This window comes from Glossina fuscipes, unplaced genomic scaffold (assembly GCF_014805625.2).
Source record: "Glossina fuscipes isolate IAEA_lab_2018 unplaced genomic scaffold, Yale_Gfus_2 121, whole genome shotgun sequence".
NCBI classification, from domain to species: Eukaryota; Metazoa; Arthropoda; class Insecta; order Diptera; family Glossinidae; genus Glossina; species Glossina fuscipes.
Window position 1 is genome coordinate 907,698 of NW_023998464.1, and position 19,054 is coordinate 926,751.

At 35.2% G+C, this 19,054-nt stretch overlaps 1 protein-coding gene across 3 annotated transcripts; it reads left to right on the forward strand.

The window, feature by feature from the left end:
* Positions 1-326: 326 nt before the first annotated feature.
* Positions 327-16,199, forward strand: LOC119640609 (extracellular matrix protein A-like). 3 transcript variants are annotated; one of them, XM_038038766.1, is made up of 4 exons: positions 327-483; positions 552-662; positions 12,112-13,071; positions 15,923-16,199. In XM_038038766.1, the coding sequence occupies exons 1-4, from the start codon at positions 423-425 to the stop codon at positions 16,126-16,128; spliced, it is 1,338 nt and encodes a 445-aa protein (XP_037894694.1). In that variant the 5' UTR covers positions 327-422; the 3' UTR covers positions 16,129-16,199. The 3 variants fall into 3 exon arrangements, with proteins under 3 accessions (XP_037894694.1, XP_037894691.1, XP_037894693.1); XM_038038763.1 differs by lacking the exons at positions 327-483; positions 552-662 and adding exons at positions 3,331-3,536; positions 3,601-3,714 and having other exon boundaries at positions 15,923-16,196; XM_038038765.1 differs by lacking the exons at positions 327-483; positions 552-662 and adding exons at positions 3,332-3,536; positions 3,607-3,714 and having other exon boundaries at positions 15,923-16,194.
* Positions 16,200-19,054: the final 2,855 nt, after the last annotated feature.

Here is a 19,054-nt window from a genome sequence, read left to right on the forward strand (position 1 = left end):
CAGTATGGAAAGAGTGATGAAAAATCAGCAGCTGTTGTAAGTCCCGAAAGGTAAAGGCAAACGCTTACTTAGTTCTTGCCTCAACAATGTTTCAAATTAGTTATCAAAAAAAAAAACAAAGAAACAACGTCACAGAATGTTTATGAATAAATCCACACGCGTTTGAAGCATGCGTTAGTAAGATATGCTTATCGTATCTTTGTTACTTGTGAGTGTATTATATAAAACATATTTATGTGCAAACGTATATATATATATATATCTTATGTATTTATTCGCCTTACTATATTCATCATAATCAATAGTATCTGGTCTGGAAAGTCAACATTTCCTTGCCGTCATTCAAGGTGTTAACAAGTGTTTTCAGATTATAAAGCCAATCGCATAAGATCGCTAGCAATTGTTAACCTAATTTTCAAAATATGTTTTTTCATTTCTATGTAATTTTCTCAGTATATATGGTATCAACTTACGGCACAACTCGTGAGTCTAAGAAGAATATCTAAAGACGAAGCTTTTTAGCTTATTTCCTTTGTCTATTTCAATTTTAGCCATATGTTTACAATGCAATTCTACAACTGCAGATTGTCTTCAAAACGTAACAAATATCGGAATAAAAAGATGTAAATTCGGCTCCGATGATAGATGTTTCACAAAAATTGGTGAGTTCAAAGTTTAGACTTTAATGCATTTAAAAATCGAGAGTAAAAGTAAGACATCCTTTCATTCGTATAGTCTTATATTGATATACTTTATCTCAGATTTTCCTAAAATTCGTTATATATACGGTTAAATTCAGTTATTTGGGATGTTTCCAGCAGAAAACTGATTGCAGCAAAATTTGCAAAAACAATCGAATAATTTCCCAATGAAAGTGAAATTGAAAAGCTCTAAGTGCTAACTTAAGTAGTTAAATGCAATTAACTACAATTATTACCAACAAAATATAATCGAGTAGAAGTGTGTGTTACTTCCGTGTAACATTCTATAAAATTTTAAAAAGAGCTGTCTAACTGTGAAAAAGCTCTCTCTTATGCATTTGACAGTTAGCTGCAAAGATTTCGGTTATAGAAAAGAAAAAACGTCTGGAGGAATTTTTCGTTTTGCTGACGTGGAAGCGGTCCCATCGTCCTTTTTTTTCAGAGGACGGTGCGCGTATACAGGTACAGCGATTATGGTCACAAAGGATTGAGCGAAGAGAAAGAGACAGGGAAGTGGATGCAAGCTTAGTGGGCGTGTGCTCACTCCGTTAGGACTATGCCTTTGCTAAGTGAACATTCACTACACCTACGTCGAAAGTCAACTTTACCGCACTGAGATTTGAACATGTGATCACAATTCATAACTATATGATTATTCGTGTCAATGCTCGTGCATGCCGATCTGTCTGTAGTCACCAAGTCAAGTGGCAAGCAATGTATAAAAGAAGCGTCATTATGTTTAATCTTCAATGCTATATTCACTATTTCGATTGCCTAGCCTTGTACTTTATTCACAAAATAATGAGTTCTCAGCTTTCGGTGTTTGCCAGCAAAACGATGGCGTACTTTTTTTTTTTTACTTATCGAAAACACCAATATATTTATTTCAATCCTAATAGCGGGAACTAATGAATTAATTATTTTCATCCCAAAAAACCAGCCATTTTAACATTTTAAGAAAAAAATTTAATCTCCGAACTTGGACAAGAGTCAACTTATAAAACACGTGACAGAGCGTCTGCCATTTAATTTTGATAAAGTAAAGGGTATTGATCCTTTTCGTGCTATGCCACACGTTATACAAAGAAATATTCTGACAGGATATTACATAATTCCGCTGAAAACCAAACCAAACAACCTTAAAAAAAACGCAATTTCAGTGAATATTAACGCAGGGGTCCAAAATGAAAGTGTCTTCAAAATTATACAAAAAAGAAAAAAAATCATTAAGTGAAGTATCTCGCATTTGAAAAAAAAAATATACCAGGTCCTACAAGTCACATCAAACTAAAAATCGTAAGGTTTGCACCAATTTCGATGACAAGATTATTCCGACAGTAGATTATGTCAGGAATATCGTTCAGCAAGCAGTACAGAAGTTAACTTCTCATTTTCCATATACATGATTTAACAAATTCCCTAGGCTTTGTGAGTTCCCTAGCTATATTTAAGAGTCGCTAACAATCGCCCATCTATTGCAAAGCACTAGCTCTTCGTAGAAATGTGGTTATTTGTCTTTATTAGAATTAAAAATAAAATCGAATAAGTAACAACACTATGGTGGACTACGGCCCACTATTAAATTCCCTAAACCGTCCTACAGCTTTCCAAAACACAGTGTTATATGATAAGTGGTTCGATGCGAACAGGCTTCCAATAGCCTTCGTCCTCGGCCTAAAACACATCAGGTTACGAAATTTCGTCAAAGCATCCCAAATATTATAAACCTACACTTGAACAGAAGAAAAGAGGACAGACAGACGGACCGACAAACCCGAATCGGCATTGCCCGGCATAAGAAAAGATGTGCCTATCTCAAGCCCTTCCGGATGCTGCATATAACCCTACAAACTTAATATATTCTTGCGCTACAAGGGTGTAAAAATTAATAGAGAAAATGCGAAGCAGTATGGAAAGGCAAAACATACACATTAAATTAGCGTATATAAAGCTTCAACATGGTGGGAGTTTTTGTGGAAGTAAAAAAAAAAAAAAACCGTGAGAACAAACGCAATATTACTACAAAGCTATTTTTATACCAAAACGTATGGCTATGGGTTCGGTTTTCTTGTTAATTTAAAAAGCGTAGAAGTTTCGAAAGAGGTTGATGTGAAACGCTTTGATTATTAGAGAGTAAAAGATCTCGTTGAAAAAGCCTCATTCAGAGTAAAGAAAAGTCTTTCAAATTGCAGCATAGGAACCTACTGACTGTCCTACGGCTACGCACTCAAAGCCACACCTACTTTAGAAACTTCTTCTTAGAAATTTATAACTGGACGTCGAGACAGAGGCAATGCTAAAGTTCGTCCTATATCATTTGTAGTCAGTTACTTGGTTGTATTGACCCCGATAATTATCTTGGGACTCTTTTTATAAGCTGTAGTAATCACTCTGGACGATCATCAATTTCAGTATTGGCTAATATCCATGTAAAAAATATATAAATTAATGTTTAACATCTAACTATGATTCAACAAATGAGTGAAGTAAAATTGAAAAATAAAACAAAACAGACATGTCCTAACTTATTTTTATGGTTATCGATAAGGAGGGTTTATTTGTATGGTATACAATTAAAACTAATTTAAATGCACTTGTTCGTTTTAGCGAACTTGCATTAAGTAATTGGTATTGATATGGAAACTGAATAGTTCGATGCCATCATTCAACGAGTTAACACGTATTTCTATAAGAATCGTATCAAAAAGAAAAATACCATTAAACTAACTAACATTTATAGAATGTTATCTGTTCAGAGAAAGCTATCATATTTCGTTTTAATAATAGTTTGTATATATTTAAATACGAGTTTAACATCTGAGCCCGAAAATCCGCGTAAGTCCAAAAGAGTGTTTCATTAAATAAGAGTTTTTTAATTCAACGGATGTTCATATTTACGTGATAGGCAAATGTTATCAATGCAGTTCATCAGATGCAAAATGTATTGAGGACTTAGCAAACTTGAGCAAAGATTGTAGCGATTCAAGTTTTAACAGATGCTTTACAAAAATCGGTAAGTTAAAAATGTTTAATTGTTGTTGCGCTAAAAATGTGCTGATGACAATGAATATTACTATTCGAACTTCGTATAAAAATGATTCACCAAACTTGAAAACCATAAGCTTATTAGCTGCGAAGTTTCCTTTTTAACGAGAATGCACTTCGAAAATATGTTAAAAAAACCAATGACAGAGCAAATCTTAGAATATTGCTTAGGAATGCAGAGTTCAGAGGAAGTTAAGCAATCGAAATAAATAAACTGAATTCTACGGAAAATATTTTCTTCTTAACTTCATTGTGAATAATGCTAATTGTCTCCATTGTATCCAATTGTCTCCGACAAAATTTTATTCGTCTGCCTGTACATACAAAACGACCATTGCTTTAAATACGTAATGGATACAAAAGAAATGTATGCCATTTTGATCGACAATCTTTTGCCTTTTTTCCTCCTCTTGATAGAACCATTCATTACACCATCTTCGTAAAGCTCCTGAGCGGTGAACTGAACCAAGCAATTTTCCTAGACTTTGCTTTGAGTGTGCTTTAAGTTGTTCAGAGACTTTTGCGGAGAGTGAAACGAATGGTTGTTGAATAGGAAAAGTAAGGTGTATGCATCAAAATCTTTTGATAGGTTGCTATTATGGTGATGGAAGACGGCCCTTTTACTATTGATCAATTCTGGTGACAGTGAAGATAGTCTTTTGGTCACGTTGTAGCAGCTTGCGTACACAATTCCTTTCCAAACAAAAACCGTCCATCAGGTCTGTGGCCCTTTGCTTTTATTCATTACCGCCTATAACCCACTTTTCGTTGCCTATTGTCGATCTCTTCAACAGTCGTCCGATGTCGTTTCATTTCAGATTCCTTTTGCCACCAGTTTTATGTAAATGTGTCTAAAGCGATTTTTGGTCAATGTTCATTTCCGTAGCGATGTTATGAGATGAAATGTGTTGGCCACCCTTAACTTTTTGAAGAATTTGGAAAAGACTATATCAACAATTGGTCGTCCGCAGGCAGCGACTTTTTAATATCGAAATCTCCAAAGGACGCCATATGCAACATTCTCTCCAAAAGCATGCCGAATGTTTTCACAAGCCTATAAAATCTGATCGTCTTGGCCGAAGTGATAAAATAGCATATATTTTGCAAAACTGTGGCCCAATTACTTGCGAGTAACTTCGAGTTAAAAATTATTCCAATGTTTTTCTTTCATTTACCTATGGACTGTCGTCCTTCAGGTACGCTGCAGTACTGCAAAGTTACACGACAATAGAACGATCTATGAGATCGCCGCAAATCCTTTTCCTTGAATCCATACAAGGCGATTTATCGGCTGCCTACAGTTGTTTAAGCAAACCCTTATAAACGTATTTGCATCATTTTAAGTCTATTCTTGGCGCTTTAAAGATTTTTTTGGCATTTTGGATATGTTTGATGGCGAATAAACGCGATTTTAAATTAGACCCGCCCACTTGAATTGCCAACATAATTTTAATAAAGTTTAAGCTGGCATAAGCTATCTTAAAAAAACAGAAAGCGGAAAAACCACTAATTTTGTTACAAAGCTGTCTTTCCCATTCATCACAATATTCATTCTTGTATTCTCCATCAACATGAGTTTATTGCCATATAAAGCCATTCTTCTCATGAAAACCCTTGTATGGGAAAGGGTGTAAAACATACACTTAAGTGGTCCAAATTAAGTTCGGTTCATTGTAATGCTACGTTAATATTATTGATCAATTTTCCAAAATTGGACTTACATATCGTAGCAACGGTTATGTCGGCGATGGATCAAAAAACTGACCAATTCGAACCAAAATAAGTGTACTGAAATACTATTATTCAGCGATTTTCTAAATTGCTCCCAAACAAAACCCGACCGGCATGTCCTATTTTATTTATACCGTTTTAAATAAGAACAATAAGAACATTAAAGTCAGGGAACATTGGCCAGGAAACACCCTACCAACCAGCCCAATTCAACTGATACAATTGATCCCTTACGTTCGCAATAAAATATCAAAAATTATAGGTTATTTTAATGAGAAGCACTCTATTTTTTATTATAGCTATTGATACAGAAAATGATTCTGAGCCTGTCTGTCCGTCTGATGATTTTCCATTTAAATTTGTGTTCAAGCTACAGATCGCCCAATGGGTTTAACGTCTGCACCTGGCTTGGTGCTTTAATCAGACGGGTTGCCTACAACCATAGGCACTCAATTAAGTTGAGTGATCACCCCCCGGGGGGAGAGACAATCCCCTAATAAAGGGGCCTCTCTTACCCCGAGGAGCGCAGATTGTTCATCGTGTATGAACCGCCACTCTGGTACGTGGTGAGTCCTATCATCACCCCGGATTTATTCGAATGGATATGGAATGGTGAAAAGCACAGCCACCACGATACTCCCCGAAGGGCCGAACCCAAGCAGTCAGGACTCACAAATTGATCAACGCTTGCTTCCGCCATAAGGCTTCCACTGTGCTGTTGATCAATTACCACCATTACCCGGAGACACCCGTGACATATGTTCAAAAGTAAAAATAGGCAAAAGGGGAAAAACCTTCCGTCAAACCCCTTTTTTCATTTTTGCATGTATTAAATTAATTTACGAAAGGGTTTCTATTAATCGGTCAAAGGGAAGGCCGTCCGTTAATTCCCTTTTGCATTAATAGTAAAAATTAATTTATTCATTACGACTTTAAGAACAAAGTCCATCATACACCCGCAGGCATACGTGGCTTTGTGAGGCGAGCCTCCTGACCCCCGTGGCTCCCAGTTTGTTTTACAAAGCCTTTGGCATACTTTGGGTGGATGTTAGAAACAACCGTACTTGCTTCGGATTCACCATACTTTCCTGGTTGCCAACACCAGTGAGCTACTTTTCTTCGTGATATATAGGTCTCGGGTATTGCACAGACATGGCAGAGTGATCTACCATGCACTCGCTAGATTACTACCTTCAACGTACTTAAAAACCATTCATTCATATATTTCGTCGGTAGTAACTAGCTATTGAGTGAAGAGCTCATCCTCCAGCCAACCCCTCCTTCATCTCTTAGAAACTCGTCGCCGAGTTAAGCTACAGTTCGAAAATATTTAATTGTGATGAAATTTGGTACACTAATGTATTTTATCCCAAGGCCGAACGCCGACCACTCCCAATATAACGCCCTATTTTGAAGAGTCGTTACATGGAAAAAATTGCAATCTTCAAAATTTCTTGACAAAATTGGCTTAGTAATAATATTTCGGTATTCTACATTGGTTTGAAACTTGTGGACCGGCTTGGAAAGGTTTTTTAAATCTTTCTCATATAACGGCAACTGAAGTTGATATGACAAGAAGGCCTGATTTTCAATCCTTTGTGACGAAAATCAGATCATAATAGTGATTTAAGAAAAAGAAAGATTTAACTGCCCCAAATTTGCACCATCTCGGCCTATTTTTTCCGTTCCACCCGCTATAAGAATTTTCACGAAAATTTTTGTTTTTTAGGACAGAAAAGTCCAAATTTTATTACGTTATGATGAAATTGACGTATTGTAGTAATTTGACAGAAAATTTTAATTTTGCTGAATTTTGAAAACATACTCCAATTGTTGAATCTCTTGGCCACAACCATTGCTTATTTACAAAGGAGAATGGTTTTTAGTATACAGTTCCCGAATGGTAAGTTCATATCAAAACAGGGCAAAAATAAGAATGGTGTTAGACAATGTGGTAGGGATGGCTTCTTTAAAATGAGACGTTGCATGGTAAATGGTCGTAAAAATGATTGGATCGAATCTATTACCAACCATGGTAGTGCATCAAATTTCCTTAAAAAATATCAGAAATAATGACAAATATTGAACACAAAAACATATAGACAGACATCAGACACATGGGAAAATTTAAATCGATTCAAAAAATGATAAAATGACAAGATCGATCGAAGGAAAAGGGTCTATTTGAAGTCATACTGGATGTTGTACACACCTGCATAAACTACGCATACATACTACACTACATAGATGGTGTAGGGTATAGTAACCGACAATGGTGTCAATAACAACCTGTCATTATATCAATGTAAATGATAAGAGTATTTTAATTCACCATATATTAACTTATTACAAATACAATACAAACATTAATTTAATAGATCGCAAAAGTTTATCCGTACCACTAGTTGACTTACTCTCAATTAGTAAAAAGCTTTTCACTTTTAATATATCAATATTTATATTGTACGATTGAAACGCGCTGGACACCTATGATTCATCCTAAGTAAAGTAAATTTAACATTCTTACATGTCTTTTTCTCTTTTTTTCTTTTCTATTGTTTCTTCTCTTCTATATATGAAATGTTGATATTACAACAAAAATAGTATTAAAGGCATAAAAGATAATCAAACGATGTCATGCGGTTTATTTTTTTGAAAAGAAAATATAATTTATTTATTGCATGACTTAACAGAGTTCTAGGGCATAAAATGGATAAATAAATTTTCGACTTCAGAAAAGTGAAGTGCAGTGCAACGATAGAATTTCTTTGAAGCTAACTTTTTCAAAAATACGTTTTGCAGAGCACGGGTGTGGGGAAAACCTAGAGACAAAAAATAGAATATTTCAAGATTAGCAATCAACGTCGACCTGAAATACATCGTAAACTTTATTGAAAAATAAGTAAACCTCAAAACCAAAATCGTGTTCCCAAAACGGTCAGAGGAAGTTTCAAAATAAACACATGTCAAAAAAAAATGTTACACAGATTGCGTCATTCCATTTCTTTCAAACTGATGGTGTGTGCCGTAGCTGGACAGGGAGTATAAGGTACATCGTCCTACGAAACTTACCATTACTCTTGACTAATATCAAATTTTAAATCGATCTAGGCATGTCTATCAGTCGATCTGTGTGGTCTTAATAAAAATTCTCTTCGCCGCAAATCCGCTTCAAATTTGGCGAAAACCTTCGAAATGATTGTATGTAAGTTGATATTAAAAACGAACAAAATCGATCAAGGCCAAGAGTAAACGTTAACATCGCTGAAAAAGCCTCGATTTGCAAGTTTTTTGCTACACCAGATAAAATGATAAAAATTTACATGCAAGCTCCCGATGCGTGTACATCTACAGCACCTGCACAAAAATGGAAAAATTGACGGCACCAACTCAATATTGCAAAATATCAAAAGTTAATTTTCTTTGCTTTCCTCTTGTCTTTCTTAAGATCTAGGTGGCGGGCATTAAGAATTCATATGTAAATTATATTTGAAGGCGTGTTTACAATTGAAAAAAAACCTAAATGTAAAAAATGAACAGTCAGTTATTATTCTCAGTGTTGCGTAGCAATGCTTTTTTTTGCAAACTGTTGTTTACCAACGTACTTTTGTACTTGTTTGTATCAATTACGATTGGGCAATGACCTATGTTCCTCATTCGGAAATCAAGTATGAAATGCGTATTTGCATCTCACTTTTGAACGTTCTCCTATTTTTACCGGCACCTTAGGGTTTTAACGCCTTTTGGTAACTTCTAAACCATTACTACTTTAATTCTATTCCTCTAAAATATGGTTATGCAAACGGTATATTTTTTGTGGCTTTCTGGTTTGCCGTATGTAAGCACTTAATTTCACATATGCAAATTTTTTTTCTCCTCTAACTTATATGTTGTAATAATGTAGTACAAGGATATAAAAAATTAAGCAAATAAAAGTAAAAACATAATTGTGGGCCACGTCCCATAAGTGATTGAAAGAGTGGTCTGGTCCGAACCATTGATATGAGAAACCAAGCCGGATAGACGGACAGACATGCTTAGAACTTTTCTTTCGAATCGATTAGTACGATAAGAAGTGTTGCAAACTATACGCTTCTTACACAAGTAGTGTACGGTATAATAATAAAATTATATAATAATACTTAAAACGGGAAAACTATATTAGGTTGTACCCGAATCTTTTGTACCCATCGCAGTTATCCTAAAAAAGACAGAAAAAGTGTAAGAATTAAATTTTCGTTCTTTATAATATGGAGTGGGCGACGCTGATTCTTTTTTTTTTTCAAAATAAAAGGTTTTTTTCGCACAGGGGAGTGTTTCTTGAAAAGTTTAGGTCACTTTCAAATTCCTTTGCATATTCGTAGACGAAATCTTCATTTTCGCTAACAGGACAATGTGTTGAAAGAAAATTTTGCTTTGATATACTAAGGTATTGGGTAGGCGCGTTAAATTTTTCAAGTTTTCATTACTTTTGAAAAACAGAGGCGTTCTCAGTTTACGTGGTGCTGCAGGCGTGTCCTTCGATCGATTACGCCCATTTTTAATACCAGCCTGTGTGCAAGAAATTCCAGTGTTTCTGTCAAATTTGAATGAAGAATGCTTACAACAGACACTACACATTACTCATCCTTCGATGATGGATAAAAAATGTTCCTACTTGGAAATGATATAATATATAATGGGAGGTGATAAGAGAGGGAAATGATATAATATATAATAGGAAGAAAATGATTCTGCTTTACAAATAAATGATAAACGTAATAGGCGATAGGAGGAAAATGGAAATAAATACCGCCCACCAACATAAAACAACACCTACTTCTCTGTACATATGTCCACATGTGAATTGAACTTTTTCTCAACATGGACATAAACCTAAAAAGTTTAAGCTATCTTCGCTCTGTAACCCACGGCATGTCCTCAATGACGGCCAGAAAAAAAAGGAAGAGAGAGGGAGTGGCCGTAGCCTGGGAGATCTGTGATCGTTGTGCCTTTATCGACCGCGTTCTCACTTTGTATACCAATCGGAATTAAAGCATGGTCCACGGTCAGGCCCTGAGGCCTGATATCAGGCACTACGACTTGATAGTTACAATTCTTTAACTATTGTACCACGCGGCGCATGCAACTACATTGAGTTCCATTTTAGCACTTTACCATATCAGATTGAATGAAATTGGATGACTAGCGATTGAAACTAATGGATACGTATAGAAACCTTGGAATTCGAATAACTAAGACATTGCCTGCCGCAAATGAAGCGACTTTTTCCGCGAAAGTCAACAAAGTACACAACAAACAAAGCGAAAGTACAAGAAACGCCGTAAGAAGCAACAATAAAAAGATTATTTGGTAGCTGTTGTTGCGAAAATATTAATGCTAAAGCTACAAAGCGCAGAAATATTGTGTTAAGACTCGTTCTGGACAGTGAGAACGCAGCCATCGATCACCACAGTGTCTGGAGGCATTGAATAACAATAAAGAGATGAACGCTTGTGAGATATCAAAAAAATCATGATCATGTCATAATCCCCCAAAAGGTATACACCGTGTTCAGAGTTTGCACTTTTCAGAGTTTGCATACTTATCACGAGTTGTATATCACAGACCCATAACTGCGAGCAATGAAAGCAGTCTTATCTAGCAGAAAGCAAAGCGAAAGCTCATCCACCAAGAGAGTATCGTATGTCGTAAGCCATATATACAAACTCGCATTGTGAAAAGTTGAAAGAGCTTCACTGAGACATTCAGAATACAATTCCAAAGGACAACCATAAGCGTCGGTGTTAACAAAAATCTCTGGAAAGTGCTACTTGGCAACACATTTGTCATACTTGCCACGTTAAAAGCACTCACGACGCGTTCTTTCACCAATAGCAGTGTCGACGTAACTAAACAGACATTTTGACATATATGATGTAATGTTTTAAGAGGTTTATGTTGCCAAATGCCCATGCGTTTTGTATGATGTATACATTTGTTTATTTCCACATCGCGCTGTTGGAATGCACCGGAACCAAAGTCATATACGAGTTGGCCAAGCACCTGTTAAAAAGTGATCGAGTAAAATACTTCTTCAAATAAACATTAAACGAACACTTAAGGCATAATTCGCAACCTTTTAGATGACCTGCCATATAATACTTATGTAGAGTTTACTTACCGTTTGGTTTCCTACTTTTAACAATTCTTCATTTACTACGCTAACATTTTCCCGTCCCCCTTTTTAAGCCTCCTCCTACTGTAGATAAAACATTTTTGGAAAACGTATTTTAGCGAAATGATTTTAGTTCTCCGCCGTCACAGGACATAGGCAGCGAGAAAAATATTCATACGATACAATACGATTCGTAATGAATGCTCTCTTTATTTCTCTATTATTACTATATACATATATATTATTTGCATCCAATACCTGTCCATCCTTCCTTCCGAATGGTTGAAAATTTCAAAGCGAATAAAAGATTTGGTTCTTAAACTACTAATTGATTTTCAAACTCATGAAAATCGTATCAAAAGATCTTTAAAAATTGATAAAATTAATCACTTGTTGACAAATTACTAAGACTAAGATTTGAAGCTAAGTAGAAATACATTGAAATAAGTTAAGAAATTTAAATATTTAATTTTGCAGACGATGATGGCGTTGTAACACGCGGTTGCCTTCCTAAGGATAGCACTGAAAGTGAGGGAGTCAACTACAAGCCTTGTTTGGGAGATAATTGTAACAATCATACCATTTGTAAAATGTGTACAGAAGAACATGAGGATTGTTTTAAAATCGATGACAACAATAAATATAACGTAATTTGCGATGCGGACGCACAATGCTTTTCAAAGCTAATAAATAAAAAGGTAGCAAAGGGTTGTGCAACGTCTTCAACCTGCACAAAGGATGAAGAATGTGTCGTATGCACGGGAGGTATTTGCAATACTGGCCTGTTTCCAAAAGATCGTAGATCTTGTCATAAATGCGAAGGCCAGAATTGTGACAATGTTACAGAGGAAATGCGGAATTACTGCAAGAATTATGTAAAAGATGACCATTGTTATACTTACGGAGACAGTGAGCAAAATATGCAACGTGGTTGCGTATCGGATGAATCTTCGAATCCCTGTCCTGCAGGAGGGGCTGACGCTAAATGTAGAACATGTAACGATAAGCTTAACTGTAATGATACCCCTTATAAAATTCACCAAGAGCTTAAATGCATAAAATGCTCGTATAGCAAAGATAAAGAACAAGATAAAAATTGCATGGACGCACAAAACAGTAATAAGGCAGAGGCTTGCTCCGAAAAAATTCCCTTTTACGCTAAAGAATGGTGTTTTACTCATAAAACAAGCGATAGTTTTCAAAGGGGTTGCCTTTATGACCGTATGCAAACTGAAGACGAATGTAACGTAGACAATGGTTGCACTACTTGCAACGATGCAGATGGTTGTAATCGAGAGAAAGTTTCTTCTGATTTCACCTGCATTGCTTGTCGCAGTGATGAAAATCCAAAATGTCGTAATGAGGCTAACACATTGCCAGGTATAAAATGCCGCACAGAGTCTTCGTTGGATGAAAGATGTTTCTTCGGCACTTGGCGTAAGTAGTTCTATATATAGATTTTTGGGAAAAAAAGTTCAAATTCATTTATGATTTCTCCTTTCCAATGAGGCGATACCTTTATCGACTCTTTGATACACTTTTGCAACTTTTCTCAAAAATACATTAAGGCTCTTGGAGCCATGACAGACAAGCACGACTCGTAACCGAGCCTTCCACGTACACTCATTTTATTCTCTTCATTATTTGCATTTTTGCTTCTTCTCTGCAAGTAAATATTAAGTACGGACTTAAATTTTGGGTCGCGGGGAACTGTATAACAACTGAAGTAGGTCTACCGCTGCGTGATATATGGAAATTAGGACGACGTGATTTTCATTATTTACATATACAATATCATTTTCCCTCATTGGATTTTGCTTTTTTATATATATATATAAGTTCAATAGGCCATATTGGCTTACGAGCATTCTTAGGTAATTTTCCATATTTCCTTAGATATTTCAGTGTACAAGCGCAGAGGTTTTATATCACATTCGTTCCTGTTTGTAAATTTAATTCCCTAAGCCATACTAACCAAAACGTTTTTTAATTCCCTAAACGTAAATTTAATTCCCTAAGCCATACTAACCCAAACGTTTTTTTTTTTTTTATTGTGATACTTCTACGTAACTAACAACGGATTGAAACAGTTAAATGTCACAGGTACGCCAAGCGTCTACTCTTTTCTTGATAAAGAAAATATGGTACTTCTACTATGGAATGAGTAGTAATTTATGTATTTAGGTTTGCCCGTCACTTCCGACCACAGGCAAACAGGAGCCTAGCTGAAGAAGTCCGGTATATTTATCATTTAGTTTCAGTTTCTAAGCCACAGCTAACATTGTTGACTCCTTGACGGCTCGACCGCAAAGAAAGGAAATAACAATGGCCATCTGACTTCGCTTTGAAAAATCACCGTTGCCTTTAAAGTCAGCTGATGTATACACTACGAATCCGATAACAGTACCAATTTCACGACATACGGTATGTCTCATCTCCTCGGCTATGAACTCGATGTACTCTAAAGATGTATATATACCTTAGAGATAACTGTGGGACCAAAACGTCCTAGTGACTTTGTTCCTCACGGCATAGAAACAGTTGACGCTGATTCAAGTTTATTCGGGACGATATAACGACAAGATATTACCACAATAACTTTGTAGAGCCATATGTTACGAAAAGACACTTAAATAGTGTATAAACGTTATATAAAAGAATTATTATTATTATTATTATTATTTTAATTTTAGACTAATGAAATGAATTCTTAGACTAAAAAAAAAGACATTGAGCACTAGCAACACAGGCTATCGGCTCTAATTTAAATAAATGGATATTAGATAGTGAACTTAGTAGTATTAAAAAAGTAATATATTGAATTGATATTCTGTTCTGAAGCTGATTGTAGAATGTTCAAAGGGTTAATAGTTCCAAATGCAATACTTCTAGCCGAGGAAAAGTTGAGGCAATCACAGAGAATGTGCTTTATAGTAAGAGTTTGTCCGTATATATATAAATATAAAAGAATCTTTCTTTATTTTGTGGTAATATAGCAAATATCATGATCCGTATCACGATTAATGTCAAAAAAGTGAAACAAAAAATCTTGAGATGACAAAACTGGTTGTAATATTTCGATGATTCAACCTTATACACAAACGACATCGCTACAAATGTGATTGTTGGTTCGCGAACAAGTTCTGTTTTCCTTCTTTATACCAATCTCCGAAGGATGAATTAAATATTGATTTGTCAAAACGTTTGTAACATTCCGAAGGAAGTCTCACAGATTTAAACATATCCGTCTGTCTCTCTGTGTAATGTCCATGGTAAACATTCTCAGGACCGATTCAAGTATGGCACAAAGATTGGAGGTTCTTGCATGCAGGTTGCTATTGAAATTGAGCCAAATCGGTAGGAGAACACTATCACAGTACGATATAATCTGAAGACAGCTCTGTCTCTAAGCATAAAAAATAATTAATTTTTTGCTTGGTACTTATAAAGCACAATAGATAAAGCGAAAAAATTTGCCGCATTAGAGACCACATAAAGTCTACATATTATTGATCAGTATCACAATATTGTTTCCGTTTCATACGTTTTTAGCTCACCTTCGAAAACGTTCGAAATAAATTTTCATTTTCACTTTTATATCCACCACTAAAGGATGAGGGTTATACTTATTTTGGTCTTTTCTTCGTAATATATGCAACACTCAAAAGGAAGCTTCAGAGACCCTATAAAGTATACATGTTCTTTATCAACGTGAAATTCTAAGTTGATTAAACCGTTTCTGTCCATCTAGGTGTCTGCGTAGTGTTCTTGTCAAAAATTAAGCTGTCATCTTCAAATTTGGCATCGGAACATGAGAAGATTTACGCGTAGGTTGGTATTGAAAATGAGCTAAAAATTGATCAGAGCAGAAGCAAGCAGGGGAGCACAAAGTAACCGCAACTCCGTTTTCGTTAACAGTAGGGAGTTTTTGCTCGTTAATCGGCAATTATTAAAGTTAGAAACCTGCAAATTTTCAGCTCTTGCTTTACTAAACACTTCGCACTTTACGTGCACAAATGGAAAAAACCGGCCAAGCCCACACAAAAGTTACAAGTGATTAAATTTTATTTTTTCGCTCTTTTAAAGTTCTATACTTATTTATCATACGGCAAACTAGACAGAATGTTTAAAATTATTTTGTAAATTCGTCCAATGAAGATATATTATCTGTCTAAAATTGGGTTAACATTAAAATGAATATGGTAGACACCGCGACCTGGTGCGAGACTCGGCCCCTGCCGAATATAACTTTCTTGCTTATTTTTTTCAATATGTTTTTGTTTTGCAGGAAATGTGGTAATTCGTGGTTGCTACGTAGACGCCGATGAGCGTATGCAATACGTGTGTGCTGATAAAGCAAATCCTCAATGCAGCGTCTGTGAGAAAAGTAACTGCAATATAAAACAGATTCCGTCTAATGCTAACATATTTTACGCTCTTTCACTTGAATGGCTCCTATTTATTACCGTATTTTATGCAGTTGTTACTCATTAAGTTATATTAATTTAAATTTTTTAAAAATAAAATCAAAAATCTTTTGATAAAAAGTTTCACTTTAATAAATACTTAAGAAGAGTTCAACAATTCGTTTTATTGATTTTTAAAAAAGTTTCCCGGAAAAGAAAATTGTTTTAAAAGTTGATTAAGTTTTAAGCAATTGTCTGAAAAATATTTTTAAGATACAAACAAAATATTTCGTAGATTCATAAATTAATTGCCGCATTTAAGAGTTATCCCCAAAATCCTTTAAATTAAGCCCGCACTAGCGCATTTACATCAGAGGAGACTTTATTTGTAAAGTTTACAAAGTTCCAACGACCTATATAGACACAATTATTCACCGAGTTACAAGAGTTTGTTTTTAGCAACATTTTACATTAGCATAATCTTCGTGTCGGCTCCTCCCTTCAAATGTTCTGAACATGAGCTTCTGATTTGTTTATAAACCTTTTAAAACAAACGACGAATTCGACATTTTCCCTGTGTGTTTTCAGGTGGAGCCGAAAGTCTTTATTTACTTTTATTATTTTCCCGTTGAATGGAAAATTTTTTTTCGAGATTTATGCAGATTTTATGTAGGTTCAAAGGTAGGTCAAAAGGAAATTCAGTTCAGCTTTGCAAGCACTGGTAGGAGAGGAATGTTTATCAAAATAGAGTGAATAATATTCCGATTATGCAAACATAGTGCCGCATTTGAAACGACAAAGCCACATGATAGCCAATATATCTAATGAAAGGTGCGGCATATGTGAAGAGTGTGCTCATAACGGTTGAAGACCTACGTCGAACGCTCAACGACGGAGTGGAAGATTACACAACGGCAAGCTTCGTTTTGTCGTTCACGACGAGCTCGCTTTACCTTAGATGGGATTGCTTGCGAAGCGTAGTATTACCCTTAAGTAATACAATAGACTTGGCCTAGTTTTTCTAACAGTTAAAGGGATGCTTTCGAGAACTCCAAGCATAAGGAGCTGTTACCACAATTGCTAAATTTTTTACAAACTGAAACATTTCAAAGAAAAGTGTGCGAAATGTCAAGATAGAAAATTTTTAAATTCGTTTATCCCTTTATCTGATAAAATGTAAATGAAAAACTTACTTTTCCTTTAAGTACCATATCATGCCCGTCATTTGAAAGGATATTTGGTTTTCAATGTATTACTATCAATAGGCCAACCAATCCTGTCACTTTCGTATATAATTGTGTCGGTGATCGATAGCTTTAAAAAGCATTAATTCCTTTAGTAAGAGAGAGGTAATTAAAAGCATTTTACATTTACATTTTACCTTAGCTTCGAACTCATTTCATCCTTAGCACAGTGAAGTCACACCAAATATTAGATATATTTACATATTTTTCGTTAATTACATGATTGCAAGATTTTCTCTTTTCTTTTAATGAAAAACTTTAACCTTTAAATGATGAATTTGAATGAAAGTTCAAACGTCTTCCAAAGCATTCTTATCCAATTTGTAATGTCCCTATACGTGTTTTTTCGATTTTGTACCCATTACCGAAGGATGCGCGATATATTCACTTTTCTCAACGCGTTTGCAACACCCTAAAGGAGGCTTCAAAGACCCCGTGTATATCTCTTATTTATTTATTTATTTATTTATTTATTTATTTTAATTCTACTTATACATGAAACTCGACTAGACAAATAACAGTCGAGTTCAATTGGCACTTAGAGCAAAACTTATATTAAATTAATAATAAAACTAAGTATAAGTACAATAAAACAAATAAGAAGGAAAAAAAAGCATGTACACAACCAGCATAGAGCCACACTTACAACCGGTACAGGACCAAATTACAAATGAACCCCTAAGCCGTCGCAAACATGCATAAGCCTGGCAACCGATAATAGTTAGCAACAATTCATTTTCGAATCGTAACGACTTTTTAAGGTTAAAAGCTAGTTTAAGCACGACATAGGTAAATCGCGCGTATTAAACAATGTTGCTTTAATGGACCTTAAAGAGTCTGATAATGAGAATAATTTATATATATGTACAAATTTAATCAGCATTAAATTATATTTATGTATACATTTAATCAGCATTGAATTCTGAATTCGAAAGTAAATATTCTTCTAGCCACAAAAGCGAAACTATCGACTTCAATACGGCACGCCTAAACTGCTACGTAAACAGTAATTTCCAAACCGGAAAGAAGCGCGCTTCAAAACTCGACAGAGTTTATACATTCGTCACCAACGCAGTAAAATTGCCTCAACTTTCTCCACTGAGAGCATGTATATTTTGTTGCCATGGACGCCTGGATAGAGACCTATATATATATACTGATATTGATGAATCTGCTAAATGTCGAAAAGACGCCGGCGGAATTCGAGTAAACCGAAATGCCTCTCAAAAAGATTATGGGTGCTATGTTCGGGAATAAATATGGTTTCGTGGATCTTGAGATGTTAAATTTTAACTGAAGGAAGATATTATCAATTATCAAACTACTTAGCTTTTATATAAAACAAATTGTATTCCACTAAATGTGTGGTTGTAAATATAAAGTTACAATATATATATCCAACTAAACGTGTCAGATCATCACATAGTTAATCTCTTTTCGTTAAAAACTGAATGAATATCCTATATTTACGTAAGCGGCTGTTAATTAGCCTCCGTTTTTCGTAACAAGCGGTTCTTATTTAATCATCCAATCAAATGTTATGTACATGTAGGTAGGTGGGTAGGTAATTTTTGATTGAAGCCACCGCCAACTGCAAATTTTTCAAATTCTTTCATTCGTCCTCCGCCATCTTTTTACCAAGGCAGCCCAGAGACACTCATGTAGTTCTGTTTGTCGTCAAGCAAAGAAGGTAACTGACGTCCGACTTCTTGAGAATCGATGAATTGTTTTACAAGGCTTTCAAGTGTTATCATACCATTATACCTTACT